Source organism: Brassica napus, chromosome A2 (genome assembly GCF_020379485.1).
Source record: "Brassica napus cultivar Da-Ae chromosome A2, Da-Ae, whole genome shotgun sequence".
NCBI classification, from domain to species: Eukaryota; Viridiplantae; Streptophyta; class Magnoliopsida; order Brassicales; family Brassicaceae; genus Brassica; species Brassica napus.
In genome coordinates, this window is record NC_063435.1 from 24,591,757 (window position 1) to 24,606,539 (window position 14,783).

Consider the following 14,783-nt stretch of genomic DNA (forward strand, 5'->3'; position numbering starts at 1 on the left):
TCTATACAGAGACCCAACTTTGAACGATGACTTTGAACGTAACACTTTCTGGCTTGTTTGTTGACTTTTATTTTTATTTTTCTTAAATTTCATTATTGTTGTTTGCTTCGAAAAATATCAAAAAATGGTACGCGGGTATCTTATTTGCCGGGACACCATGACTGATTGAATTTTCCAAAGCCCTTCTGGAGAAGAGAGTTGCTTCTAGAACGGGGAACTTTCGAAGGTAATTTTATCTTATGGGTGATTTGTTATTTTCGGACTAGGTAATTTACTTTGATTTTTGGTTGATAATTCATTTATGATAAAATATATTTAATTTAAAAAGATCCCATTTAAAAATATGAACGGTTAGATAATTAAAATTTAAAATTTTATAGTAAGAGAAAGTATGTGTCTTAATATTTTTATGATAATTCAATTTTTAACTTAAAAAAATTAAACTGAAATGTATAAAATTAAATTTCTTTAAAATTAATAACTAGTGACTAGAATCTTGGAGCTGATCGAATCAGCCGATAAAGTATATTAAAAAAAAAAGTGACTGGAATCATGATCATGCCAACCATGGTTTCTTCTTCCTTGAAGCGTCTTCTATTCCAGTTGAAGAATTAAATGGTGAGATCTATACTATACTAAAAGGGGGATATAAGCCATGGAGAGGATGTCCACATAGGATAGAAAAATTAACCAATCAGAGAGTGCGGAATTGCCATGTCATCTCATTTATTTTTCGTAAAAAATAAAAAAACAATGCAAATGAGAGGATCGAACCCAGGTTAGTATAATATATATATAGGACAGTTATACAAGAACCACTAAGTATGTAATCACAAACTCTTATGTACATTTACAATAATATGAATTCAACTTTTAAGACTCCGATACTTTGTTTTGTAAAAAAAAAAAAAAGTGACTAAGCTAATATAATCTTTGAAAGTGTGAGAACGTTGACAAATATGAAAAAACATATGTTTTTGTTTTCGTGACAAAGTTAAGAAATTTGTAAAAGTAAGTTTAACATATAAATTTTCGTGACAAATATAAAAAAGCATAGATTTTTGTACAATTTTGACAAAACAACTCAAAACATACTTCTTTAATGCTTAATAAAATATTATTTAAGGGTGCAATAATTAAATATATTAATTCAATAAATTTTGTAATTTATAGACAAAACAATAACACAACAAATTTTGAAACATTTGTTTAACCTATCGATTTTTTTCATGAGAATCCAAATAAACAAGATAAAAAACAATTAGATTTACAAATATTTAATTACCATTTTATTCAATTTTGATTAATTTCAAATTGTCATAATGTATCTTTTTGAAGTTACAAATATGAAAAAGCATAGATTTCTTGTACTATACTAAAAGGGGGATATAAGCCATGGAGAGGATGTCCACATAGGATAGAAAAATCAACCAATCAGAGAGTGCGGAATTGCCATGTCATCTCATTTATTTTTCGTAAAAAATAAAAAAACAATGCAAATGAGAGGATCGAACCCAGGTTAGTATGATATATATATAGGACAGTTACCACTAAGCCATTGAAACTTTCTTGGACACATATACAAGAACCACTAAGTATGTAATCACAAACTCTTATGTACATTTACAATAATATGAATTCAACTTTCAAGACTCCGATACTTTGTTTTGTAAAAAAAAAAAAAGTGACTAAGCTAATATAATCTTTGAAAGTGTGAGAACGTTGACAAATATGAAAAAACATATATTTTTGTTTTCGTGACAAAGTTAAGAAATTTGTAAAAGTAAGTTTAACATATAAATTTTCGTGACAAATATGAAAAAGCATAGATTTTTGTACAATTTTGACAAAACAACTCAAAACATACTTCTTTAATGCTTAATAAAATATTATTTAAGGGTGCAATAATTAAATATATTAATTCAATAAATTTTGTAATTTATAGACAAAACAATAACACAACAAATTTTGAAACATTTGTTTAACCTATCGATTTTTTTCATGAGAATCCAAATAAACAATTAGATTTACAAATATTTAATTACCATTTTATTCAATTTTGATTAATTTCAAATTGTCATAATGTATCTTTTTGAAGTTACAAATATGAAAAAGCATAGATTTTTGTACAATTTTGACAAAACAACTCAAAACATACTTCTCTAATGTCTTAATAAAATATTATTTAAGGATGCAATAATTAAATATATTAATTCATTAAATTTTATAATTTATAGACAAAACAATAACACAACAAATTTTGAAACATTTGTTTAACCAATCGATTTTTTTTCACGAGAATCCAACTAAACAATTAGATTTACAAATATTTAATTACCATTTTATTCAATTTTGATTCATTTCAAATTGTAATAATGTATCTTTTTGAAGTTACAAAAAAATAATGTTCTTTCTTTATTACACTAGCATTATATATAGATTCTATATACATAAAATAAATATAATATAACATCATAAGCTTGCTTTCCCCGATTCATATGAAAACTTTTTAAGTTATCCACCAAAGCAAATAATTAAATCATGAAATTGTTAGAATACAGCAAATTAATATATAATTTTATTTTAAATTAAATTATTTAAAAAGTGTATTTTCGTTAAAACAAAATAATAAATAAGTAAAACTGATTTGATTGTAATTTTTATAAGCTTAATATGAAAAAAATGTTAAATACAAAAAATTCTAAAAATTAACAAAAAAAAACTAATAAATTAAACTATGATATCACTTGAAAGCTTCTTAGACCATATTAATAAAATATTTAAGCAATAATTAAACAAATTTGATTTTTTTTCAGCAAAAACTTTATTATTAATTAGCATCAGTTATTTCAAGATGTTTAAGAAATGGTGGACAAAAAAATATGATGGACATTAATGATATATGAACTATGAATAGTACTTTGTGAAGCTGACTTAGATAACATATATGCACATCTATTTCCAGTCTTTTTTGATGCCTAAATTCAATTTCTTCAGAGTAGTTATTCCACAAATATATCGTATGAGATATTGTTTTGATATGTAGATTTGTTTTTTCAATGTTAAGAAGATTGATAACTGTAAAAATGTCTCCTTCGAATATGATATGTCTATAACCGAGTCCCCAACACGAGACAAGTTTGTTTAAAAAGTAAATAATTTTATTTTTTTTATATTATATAATCAATATATATTATTTATTGATAATAAAATATAGTTATTCATCTATCACAAATATCTATGCAAATATGTGAATCAAGTACAATAATCAAACAACATAATGATTTCCACAAATAAAATTTAAAAAATATATTTATGTTATGTAGTCATATTTTCTATTCTTTAAATAATGTAATATAATATTATACATTATTTTTTAGAATTGAGAAATACATATATCAATTAGACAAATTAAGCGATAATTAGATAAATTTGATTTTTATTTTGTGAGCCAAAAGTTTATTATTAATTAACATTACTTATTTCAAGATGTTTAAGAAATGATGGACAAAAAATAGGATGGACATAAATGATATATGAACTATAAATAGTACTTTGTAAAGCTGACTCATAAATTCAATTTCTTCAGAGCAGTTATTCCACAAAGAGATCGTATGAGATATTGTTTTGATATTCAAATTTGTTTCTTGATTGTTAAGAAGATTGATAAGTGTAAAAATGTTTTCTTCGAATATGATATGTCTATAACCGAGTCCCCAACATGAGACAAGTTTGTTAAAAAGTAAATAATTTTATTTTTCTTATATTATATAATAAATATTTATTATTTACTGATAATAAAAAATATAGTTATTCATCTATCACAAATATCTATGCAAATATGTGAATCAAGTACAACAATCAAACAACATAATGATTTCCACAAAGAAAATATAAACAATATATATATGTTATATAGTTTTATTTTATATTTTTTAAATAATATAATACAATATTATACATTATTTTTAGAATTGAAAAATACATATAATATTTTATCCGCGCGTAGCGCGGTTAAAAAATCTAGTCCTAATAAAAGCGGTATAAAATCTAACCAGGGTGTGCTAAAGTTTAATAATCAAATAATGTTTAGTATTTTGGTTTGTTATATCATTACGTTAAATAAAAATGCGCAAGAAGTGACTTTTGTAATCTAGAAACGTTCGCTAACCATATACAAATCTTTTTTATTATTATTATTTTCTTGAACTGCATAAAACATTATGTAATTATGTCATGCCTCAAGCGTTAGTTTTCTTTTTGTTCTGGTTGGAGACATTTATGAAAACCTAAAGAAATGGACAAAATGAATATAAGAGCTGGAAGGGGCGTGGATGGTAGCCATTTATTGATTTGCTAAATTTTATTGTTTTAAAAAACCAGCTTATTGGATTCTATTGGTTTTTTTTTTTTACTTCGCTTAAAGTGGATGCTTCTTGCAAACTAATTCAATGGTCTATGATTAACGAAAATCATGCTTTGTAATTGTGGCTTCTAGTATACGAAGACCATCTCATTGTAATTCATATAGAGTTATAATATATGCATGGTTGGTATAACTTGGTATAAAACATAGCTTTCAACATATTTATGTTCTAGAAATCTATGTATTAACATATCTTTAGATTTCAACATATGTCTAAACATTTTGGGTCTAAGCCCAAATGATTAACGTAGTGGATTATAACACACGATCGGTCCACTTCTTGACATTAGTCGGAAAATATTTTAAATTCAGACCAGATAACATGGTAGCTAATCTGTTATGTAACACTAAGTGTGTTCCTCCCGATGCTAACCAGATCAGCCAATAGGATATATATATATAAAAACACTGAAATTGGAATAATACACTGCCAAAATATTTATGAAAACACAATAAAAATATAATGTTACATTAAATTTAGGTTGATATTTCACTGTGTATAATTTTGTAACATTATGCATTAAGTAAGTTTGAAACATTGATGACACTAACAAAATTCACTAGACATATATAATATATGGTTATTTCACTATCCCCTATATATTAATTGAATATCATTTAAAAATTTGTAACCTTAAGTTTGTTCTAATTAAAAAGAGACTCTGCTTAGGTGTCACTTAATTAAGATGTCAATTTAGTTATTTGGCAGCTTAAAAATCAATTGAAAAAAATGTTGGTCCAAAATCCAATTATTAGGGAACATTATATTAACCTAAAATATTAAAAAATGCATATTTGTTCCTTAAATAAAAACTATGGAATTACCTAATATGATTAATATATATATGATAATTAATGATTATGAATAATAAAAATTTGATAACAATTTTTGCATACTTCTTCATTTTTGTTTAATTTTATATTATTAATAGAAATTAAACAATCACATTAACCATATAATAAAAAGTAGATTTTTTCTTATATGTTACATTTTGAGTTTTTTTAAAGGACTTTAAATTACAAAAACATGTTAAATATCCCTTTGAAAATTTTGTGATCAATGACTTAATTTTTTTGTTATAACAAGATACAAATGATCATACCATTGTATTAATATGAATTTTTATTTAATATATATTCATATTAAATAATATATATATTAATATCGTTTAAATTAAACTATGTACTATTTAAAATACATAAATATGTTAATTTTGAAATTTGCATTGAAGAAGTATTGAGACCTTAATATTTTAATTTTGAAATTTGCCTAATCGATATGAACCATCATCATTTTCTTAAATGGGCCTATAACAGTTTTTAATGATGAACTAAATCGGTCACATACATAGTAAAATGTGTTTTGGTTTAAAAATTGTTGCATACCCAAAATCAATGTGAACCCATCATCATTTTTGTTTAAAATTTTGTCACAATAAAAATATAGGGTTGGACAAAAAATCAGAATCCATAAAAACCGAACCAAGGCCTATCCAAAGAATAGTACTCGACTTTAACCAAAATTGGTTAGATATCCCAAATGGTTTAAAATTTTGGTACCTAGAGAATTGGAACCGAATCTGATCCAAACCGTAATATTTTAAATATCCAAAATATATTCGAACAAGATTTATATACTTAAATATTTTAATTATTTTTAAATTTAAAGAATATACAAAATATATAAGACGCTTTTAAGTTGTCCAGAATACTTAGAAATATATACAAATAGTTATAAGTACATGTTTAAAATAGCTAAATAATACTTAAAATACCTAAAATATCTATTGATTTCCTATCCAAATATTTAAGTTAAACTAATTTTTATGTTAAGTTTAAGCATTTTGGCATACATTATTCAAATTTATATCTTATATATTATTTTTATTTTTAGATTTTGAAAAATTAAAAGTATATATGAATTTAAATTTTTGAAAAAAAATTAAATAAGTTATCCGAACCCGAACCCGAACCCAAACCCAAACTAAACCCGCAAAGATCCGATCCGAACCAAATTCTCAAGGATCCGAATCAAACCAAATGATACTCAAATATCCACTTCTAATCAAATGTAAAAAAAAAGTTATTGATAACAAAATGTATATTGTTTATAATATTTAAGTATATTATATATATTTTTAAAATCACTCCGCGTAGGGTAGGAATTATCATCTAGTAATTTAATAAAAGAATTAAAAGAACTTATGGTCAGATGCTATTTGCTTGCACCGATTTTATAACCCGTGATTAGAGTGTTAATTTATGATAAACTAAACGTTGTTCATGTGATTTTTCTTAAACATACTACATGATATTATACATCATGCCAACACCTACTCATGTTGTCATCATAATGTCTTTCTGCTCGACCATTCAACATCTTCCATGCATTTTATATGTATATATGAGTATATAAACACATCATTGCTTATGCTATTACAAAAAAAAGAACACATTATTGCTTTGACTAAAAATGTGCGACATAGAACGGTGGTTATAACTTCTTAAAAAAAATGGTGGTTATAACTTTCTTGATTAATATTAAATTTGCTAAATTAGGTTTCTCGGGTAATGAAAATCTCACTAACCCATTTACGGGATTCAAAAGTAACGTCTATGCAAATGGTACTCCCATCCTATCTATCAACTTGACTTAATAATATCCATTACTATAAACTCAATAAAACCAGACCACGTCAGTACTTTGTTGCCGTCAATCATGTGACTAATTAATTATCTCGTCATTTAAATTTGTAAAATGAACCTTTAAAGAGTAGTATATAATAGGATGAAAAGTTGACTTTGGTAGTATTCTGGAATTTCTTAACACGTGACTCTATAGTCATCAGTGACGTCATATAGATTCATAATAGTCATTAATATCAAGATTATTTTTACCTTCTGGAATAAAATAAAAGATCGGAATCAAAGCTTCTAGATATCTTAAAAAAGGGAAAAATCAGATCGCCTCACGGTCATTAATGATTCATGAATTTCATAGGACATTTCTGCTGTTGTACTGCAGACATTAATGTAATTAAAAAAAATCCGGACCACACAGTTCATCATTGCAGGTTGTTTTTGTGTTAACTTTGCTTAAAATTAATTATTGTATTCATCTGTTCTTCTAAAAACAAGAAGCTGTCATTTTATTTTATTTTTGTAATGAAGAAAGCTGTTATAGTGTTATTAGATTAAAAAAACGAAGGAAGCTGTTACTTTATATGTATAATAAATTTAAGCGTTTATAAAAGGAATTGTGGCAGAAGCTTTAAATTAAATAAAATTTTGGCGTTCCCTTGAAATGCCCTTTTAGATCCATAGAGTAGAGCATCGGAGAAAATAACAATGATGATACATCAAACCCAACAAGAAAATGGAGCTGCTTCTCTAGTAACTGACAGTGGAAAGCCAACTGGACATCTGAAATCAGTAAGAATATTACGAACATGTAGCCTTTTTTTTGATGTAAGTGAAACAATACGTAAGAATTATGTTGGATATATTTTCTACAATTACGAAACTTATACATGAATGGATCGTCAATCAGATACGACAAAATATAAATTCGTGCATAAACACATTCGAAACAATAAGAACTTGTATTGTGAGGCTGGTTTATTTTTCCTCTTGTGATAACATGTTGATACTTTTGTTAAGAAAATGTAGTGACGCTTACTCGTTATACAGGGGCTATCACTCAATAAAGAGGTCTGATAGGCTCTCAGAATTCATAATATTCTTATTCTGAATATAGCTATCTTGGTTTATATTTCTCACAAATAATGTAACTATTAGATTGTAGTTATTTAGGGATGTCAAAAATGAGCTGCAAGCTATCGTAATACATTCATGGGATAGTAAGCAGTTTTACATAGTTACAAAATATGCATTTTGTAAGCAGTTGTACTACTATTCACTGGTGAAGTTTGAGAACTTGAGGGTTTTAGTAAGCAGTTTAAAATAGTTAATTTACAAATTTAAAAGTTAATATACCAATCTGGAATTAAAACTACACTTGAATAACGTGTTAGACATTTGAAGTTTTAAATCTTCTATAATATTATTTAGTTAGTTATAGGTTTTCACTGTATGTCACATTTAGAGTAAAAAATAAAGGGAAAAAATTAATTATTTTTATTTATTTCGAAAGTTTACCAATCATGTAAACGAAATTCTCATATATTTACTCTATTTTACTCTTTTCTCATTTTTACTTTTCCTCACAAATTCACATTTTTATTTTCTCTCAATATTTACTCCAGATTTTTCAATCACATGACTCTCAATGTTTTAAAGATGTTATGGGGTTCATTCCAATGGTTACATTTTATATTTCATTGGTTAACTTAGTGGATAGTTCCACTCTGACGTTCATTAGATACAGTTGGATCTTTTAACTAATCTTACTCTTGATTTTTTTCAAAAGACAAAGGAATAACAATAATAAGGTTGCTGTATCACCTTGTCTCATTATCTTGATAATGAAATTCACATACTTAACAAAAAAAGAAGGTTATAGATATTTTACACTTACTTACCTTATACATAGTACCAAGAAAATCAAATTAGAATGCGTCACAAGTTCCTTAGAGCTACGTAAGCTAGAAACCTATAAAGAAGCAACATAAGGGTAAGAGCCAAAACATCCCACATCATGTTCCCTAACCTCAAATTCTTAATCCCTTCATAATCCATAACGCTACAATGCAACCCTGGTCCACATTCATAAACCTCATCCCATGTGTATTGAACTCCGACAAGAAGCTTATAGCAATAATGGCTAAAAGAAATATACTTCAACCACGCGATGAATCCCGGTATATGTTGGATATAGTATCCTCCAGCTAGTAAGAACACAAGCATTAACACAGAAGATAATGTCGCTGCTTTTTTCGCATCCATCAAGATTGCTCCCAAAGCTAACCCTACGCCTTGAGACACTAGAACACTGTAGAGAACGATCATAAGGGTCATGATGAATGTGGTTAAAGATGACTTGAGACCTCCCATCCAATATGTGATCGTGACAAAGATCGTTGGAAGAATGAGTTCCATTGGTAAATCGCCGACTGTTCTTGCTATGTAGTAAGAGGAGAGTCTGTAGATTCCTGAGGACCGCTCTTTAATGAGCATTGGACGTTCTTGAGGAAATGTAAAAATAGCGTTGAAGAGAGGAAGGAATCCCCAGAATATCGAGAAGAAGAATAATAGACCCACCTATTTTAATGAACAAGAATAATACATAAGTTTTGACGACGATGTCCAGTTTTCGTTAAAAGACTATTTACAACATATCAATATATAAATGATGTTTTCTTGAAATCATTTTGTTTTAAGAAGTTGAAATATTTTTAGGTTATTTTAAGTTTATAAGCAATGATAAACTGAAAGTTTGTTGTTGTACTGAATATATTATCCATCATTTTATAGTTAAGCAAAAATAGCTATTCCTCATATTTTATATGAAAACAGAAAAAGTAGTAACATCATTTTAAAATCATGATCACCTAAACTCAAAATACCAAAACATATCATTTTTCATATCATGTTTGTATTTGTAATTTGAAAAGAGATTTATGGGTTAACAAGTTATGTCAACTACTTCAATATATATATACATGAAAAAAGGAGAATCGAAATTTTAATATCACTGTCTACTATTTTACCTGATCTTGTATATGAGCAACGCGAGAATGCCACCATAAGAGGCCAGAAAGTAAAGAAACCGACATGACCATAAATATTCTAAGTCCTGAAAATGATTCGTGACTTCTCTCCTTTAATCCCCGCTTCAGTAAAACTGAGAATTGCATCCACCAACTCGTTGGCCATCGATCTATATGTGAACCCAAAAATGACACATCGTTACTACAACTGTAACCAACAAAAAAGTATTGAAGTGCTATGCTATAAAACGTTAATGACCTTACTTGTTAATCTTGTCTTTGATCTTGACATATTGACCGTTTGATCTTGTGGAAATGCTCTAGAAAATTCTTCTTTCAAAGGTGGATACAAGTTCTTTTTGTAAGCCGATATTAACGACTGTTTCACTGAGTTTTGTTCTTCTAGCCGATCAAGTTTCCCATTTATTTCGACTTGCTCATATTGCTTTGTATCCGAAGTAATTCCTGCAAAATATATCATATATCTATTAAAATATATAGTCAAAAGTAACATAGAACAAGTATTTTTCAAAAAAAAAAACATAAAACAAGTATCTGTCAAAAGCATGATATAAACACATGATTTATCCAACTATTACCAAACTTTTATTTCTCTCTTCTCAGAAATTTAAATTAAAAAGAACAGAGCTTGTAATAAATAGCCAAAGAAAGGGATTAAAACTGTCTTTTGTTGCATATCTCATGATGCGCGGACAAAAATTAAAGAGAAGAAAGTTTTTAACTTTACACCCGAATTTAGCTTTTTATTTTTAAAATGAAACTGAAAAATAATATTAAAGTTCGAATATATTATGTACCTACCGTTAGCAAGATCAAGCACGAAATCAGCCGGGTTAACGAAGCTGGATCCGGGTTGAAACCCAATTGAACCAAAATACTCCATGACCCGACCCGAATCCCCACTATAAATCGGACTTCCATCCGACAAAACCAACACTTTATCGAACATCCGATAAAGCCTACTCGACGGCTGATGAATGGTGGTCACCACTGTCCTACCTCCACGCGCCAGCGATCTCAACGTTGCGACTATACGCGCCGCCGTGGTCGAATCAAGCCCCGACGTTGGCTCATCAAGAAGTAACAAACTCGGATTCACGAGCATTTCTTGACCGATGCTAACCCGTTTTCTTTCCCCACCCGAAATCCCTCGGATCAACCCGCCTCCGATCACGCTGTTACAACACCGGGTCAACCCAAGATCCGAAATAACCGACTCCGCCTGCTGGATTTTCTCTTTCCGGGTCATTTCCTTAGGTAAACGGAGCAAAGCTGTGTACGTTAACGTCTCCATCACCGTTAAGTGTGGGTAGAGAACGTCGTCTTGTGTAACGAATCCCGTTCTCCGTTTCACGGAGCTTGTAAACGGAGCTCCGTTATAACTAACGGTTCCTGAAAGCTTCCCTTGTAAACGTCCGGCTAACGCCGTTACTAGCGTTGTTTTGCCGCTCCCTGATGGACCTAGCATTGCTAGTAGCTCACCTGGTTTGACTATACCGCTTACTCCGTTAAGAATTAACCGGTTCTGTTTTGGTTCTTGTGAACCGAACCAATAGCTTCCTTTCCCGCTTTGTATTTTAATTGTGTACGTTAACTCCTCAAACTGAATTTACGTACACAAATCATATAAAGAATTAATTTTTTAATACGTAAATGAAAGAAAAATAAATAGATTGTATAGAAATTTAACGACCTTGAGAATTATAGGACGTAAAGATTGTCGTAGAACAGAAGATTGGCATGATTGGTGACTCGGACCGTCGTCGTCAAGGCATGGGATTACATGATTTGGAGAACTAAACCAGGTTTCTTGAACCGGGATGGTTTCGTTTCGGCTTTCCCCCGGTATTATCGGAAAGCTAGATTCTTGCTCATTAGGAGGCATCATCTAGAGGGAGATCACACAGAGAAAATAGAGAGAAATATTTGGTGTGTATAGATGAGAAGTTCACATGTAATGTGATGTGTTTATAAAGGAAAATAAGTGGGGACTATTATGGGAAAATTAAGTTGGAGAGAGTATATACTTTAACTATAGCGTAATTAATTACTCTCCACTTATTAAAAAGATATATAATGTCAACTTAATGCACACAAACTGATAAATATTCTTTCAAGGTGTAGTATGTATGTGATATACAATGCAATATTTGTCGTTAAAGTTACATACCCTAGCTAATTTATTAGTTTTCCAAAGAAAACCTATGTTATATGTATATACCATGTTATATAAACTGAATAAGCTATATAAGCCCGGTTCAAGAAAATCATTTTATGCAGATTATCAATGTTCTTTATCAAATTCAAACCAGATATGCAATTAAAATATTTAACATTAGTCGGCATGATATTCAGTAAACGTCCTGCTGTTGCAAATACGAATATCAGTCTGCATGAAAACTTGTTAACACGTAAAACCCGATGAAGACAAAACAGTTAGTGCGGTAATGGAATTGGCAAAATCAGTAAGCAAGAGACAAAAGTCATATTTTCTTTAACACGCAGCATGTTTCGGACGTCATAGCATGGAGGAAAAATAATTATTTCTTGAAAGTGACAAAAGCAAAGCATTTTCTTTGTTTCCGGCCGGTCCAGATTATGTAAATCATAGATGATAATAAGTAAACTGAACAAGGACTCAAATCCACAGATGAATCGAGTTTGATTAGTTTTGAATTTATTGATTAGGGGTGTTATTTAATTAGTAATTAAAAGTCAAATATGAATGTTTTGTAATCCATCAAATTTTAAAATAGTTTAAGTCGATGAATTTTAAAATCTCTGCAGTATGCATTAGATTTTGAGTTCAATCATTTATTCATGAGACTCCATAAAAAATGATTTGAAATTAATCCAAAATACACTGAATTTTAAAATCTTTAAAAATTAAATAACATTGGATTTAAATCATTCATTGAATAACAGTAGATTTTAAAATAGAATTTATAACATCATTCGAATAACAGTTGATTACGTTTAGATTTAAATTTTATTAAAATACATGGTTAAATAACACCTTAAAATTTAAGTTGTAGATTTTCTTACTTTAATTTTAGATTTTATTGTTGTAGAATTATCTCAAAGTTTTAAAAGCAATCAACATAGAGATGTAGAAAAAAAAATTAATTTCTATAATATATATATATATATATATATATTAAATATTTTGGATCGTAAATATAGATTTGCTTATAAAATTTGATTGTTTTGATATTTTTGATTGCTGTACTGTAAGATATTTAAGCAGCGTAGAGCATTCACGGCCATTATCATTCACCGTCGATAATTAGTAGCTCTTTTTTGCCATTGGCAATAAATATTTATTTGTGTGATTCGATGAATTAAATTAAGAAACGTAGCTCCAATAAAAAGAAGAAATGAGCATTATTGTTTTACAAAAGTGGTTGGATTTGACACCAAAACAGAAAGCTAAGAACATTTCAGAACAAAGTTATGCCTCATTGCGACATATTTATTCTAGAGATTCCAATCAAAGACCAGCCTAACCAATACAGCTGTATGCATATACCAAAAATTTGAAAATTTTGTTTCTTTTCCAACTAAATCTTAATACAAAATTGAATTTTGCTCAATAAAAATGAAGCTCAAATTGAAAAATAAGAAAAAGAAGAATGGGCATCCAAAACAATTTAAATAACCAAAACAATTTAAATAACCAAACCAATAGCGTACAGTTTACAGATAAAATAAAAAGGAGTTTTTATGTTTATATATGTTCTTCTATTGTTTGCTCATAAAATGTGTGACATGGAGAATGTATTGAAAACCTCTTTACATTTTTTAAGTTCTTTTATATGATTGAAAAAAAAACACTTCATTGTTATAGCATTTTGCCATTTTCATTAGCAGTTTACCATCGTTTTATCATATATTTCATATTTCACTATCCAAATACGTGCTTCCAAGTCAGTGTGTAAAAAAGATCATATCACTAAAAATTAAAATTTTAGAGAATCATTATTATAATAATTCGTTCTTTGCATAAATTACGAAGAAATAATTCATAACATATCATTTGATTCCTTCAAAATTTTAATTGATATATAATAAAAAAATATTAATCAGTAATTAACTTTGTATTATTTTACAGAAATATTAATTAATCGACCAACTAGTAATATAAATTTATATATAATTTTAGTATGTAAGCTTTCGACTTACGCATTCATGAACAAGAAATAATGATAGAGTTTCTAAAAATCGATCTTCGATCCAACAGTTGGTAGGCGAATTGGCAAAATAAACTAAATTTGCAAAGTAATCAGACAATAATATATATATATATATATATATATATATATATATATATATATATATATATATATATATATATATATACCTACGAAAATAAAAGGAATATTGGATATATGTGAAAAGGGACTAAATAATATTCGATGATGATGGGGGCAAAGGTTTATTATGACACGCACACATGTATATTATGGAGTAAAAGCTATTGGCAATTGTATTCAAGGATCAAGATAAATATGATTTGCGAAAATGTACACTTATACTAACTTTATACATATGCAAGCAAAATGAATGAATGTTTATCTTCTTCTTTTTTCGTTAAACGTGAAATATGAGAACGAGAAAACTCCTTTTTGAGTGTCAGAACCATTCCATTTCCTAAACCACACTGACAT

At 28.2% G+C, this 14,783-nt stretch overlaps 1 protein-coding gene across 1 annotated transcript; it reads right to left on the reverse strand.

Annotated features, from left to right (window-relative positions):
• Positions 1 to 8,864: 8,864 nt before the first annotated feature.
• LOC106401414 (ABC transporter G family member 21) lies at positions 8,865 to 12,107 on the reverse strand. The gene is made up of 5 exons (XM_013841930.3): positions 11,810 to 12,107; positions 10,918 to 11,719; positions 10,360 to 10,560; positions 10,096 to 10,265; positions 8,865 to 9,646 (listed from the first exon to the last, which is right to left on the reverse strand). The coding sequence occupies exons 1-5, from the start codon at positions 12,002 to 12,004 to the stop codon at positions 9,005 to 9,007; spliced, it is 2,010 nt and encodes a 669-aa protein (XP_013697384.2). The 5' UTR covers positions 12,005 to 12,107; the 3' UTR covers positions 8,865 to 9,004.
• Between the last annotated feature and the right edge of the window lie 2,676 nt (positions 12,108 to 14,783).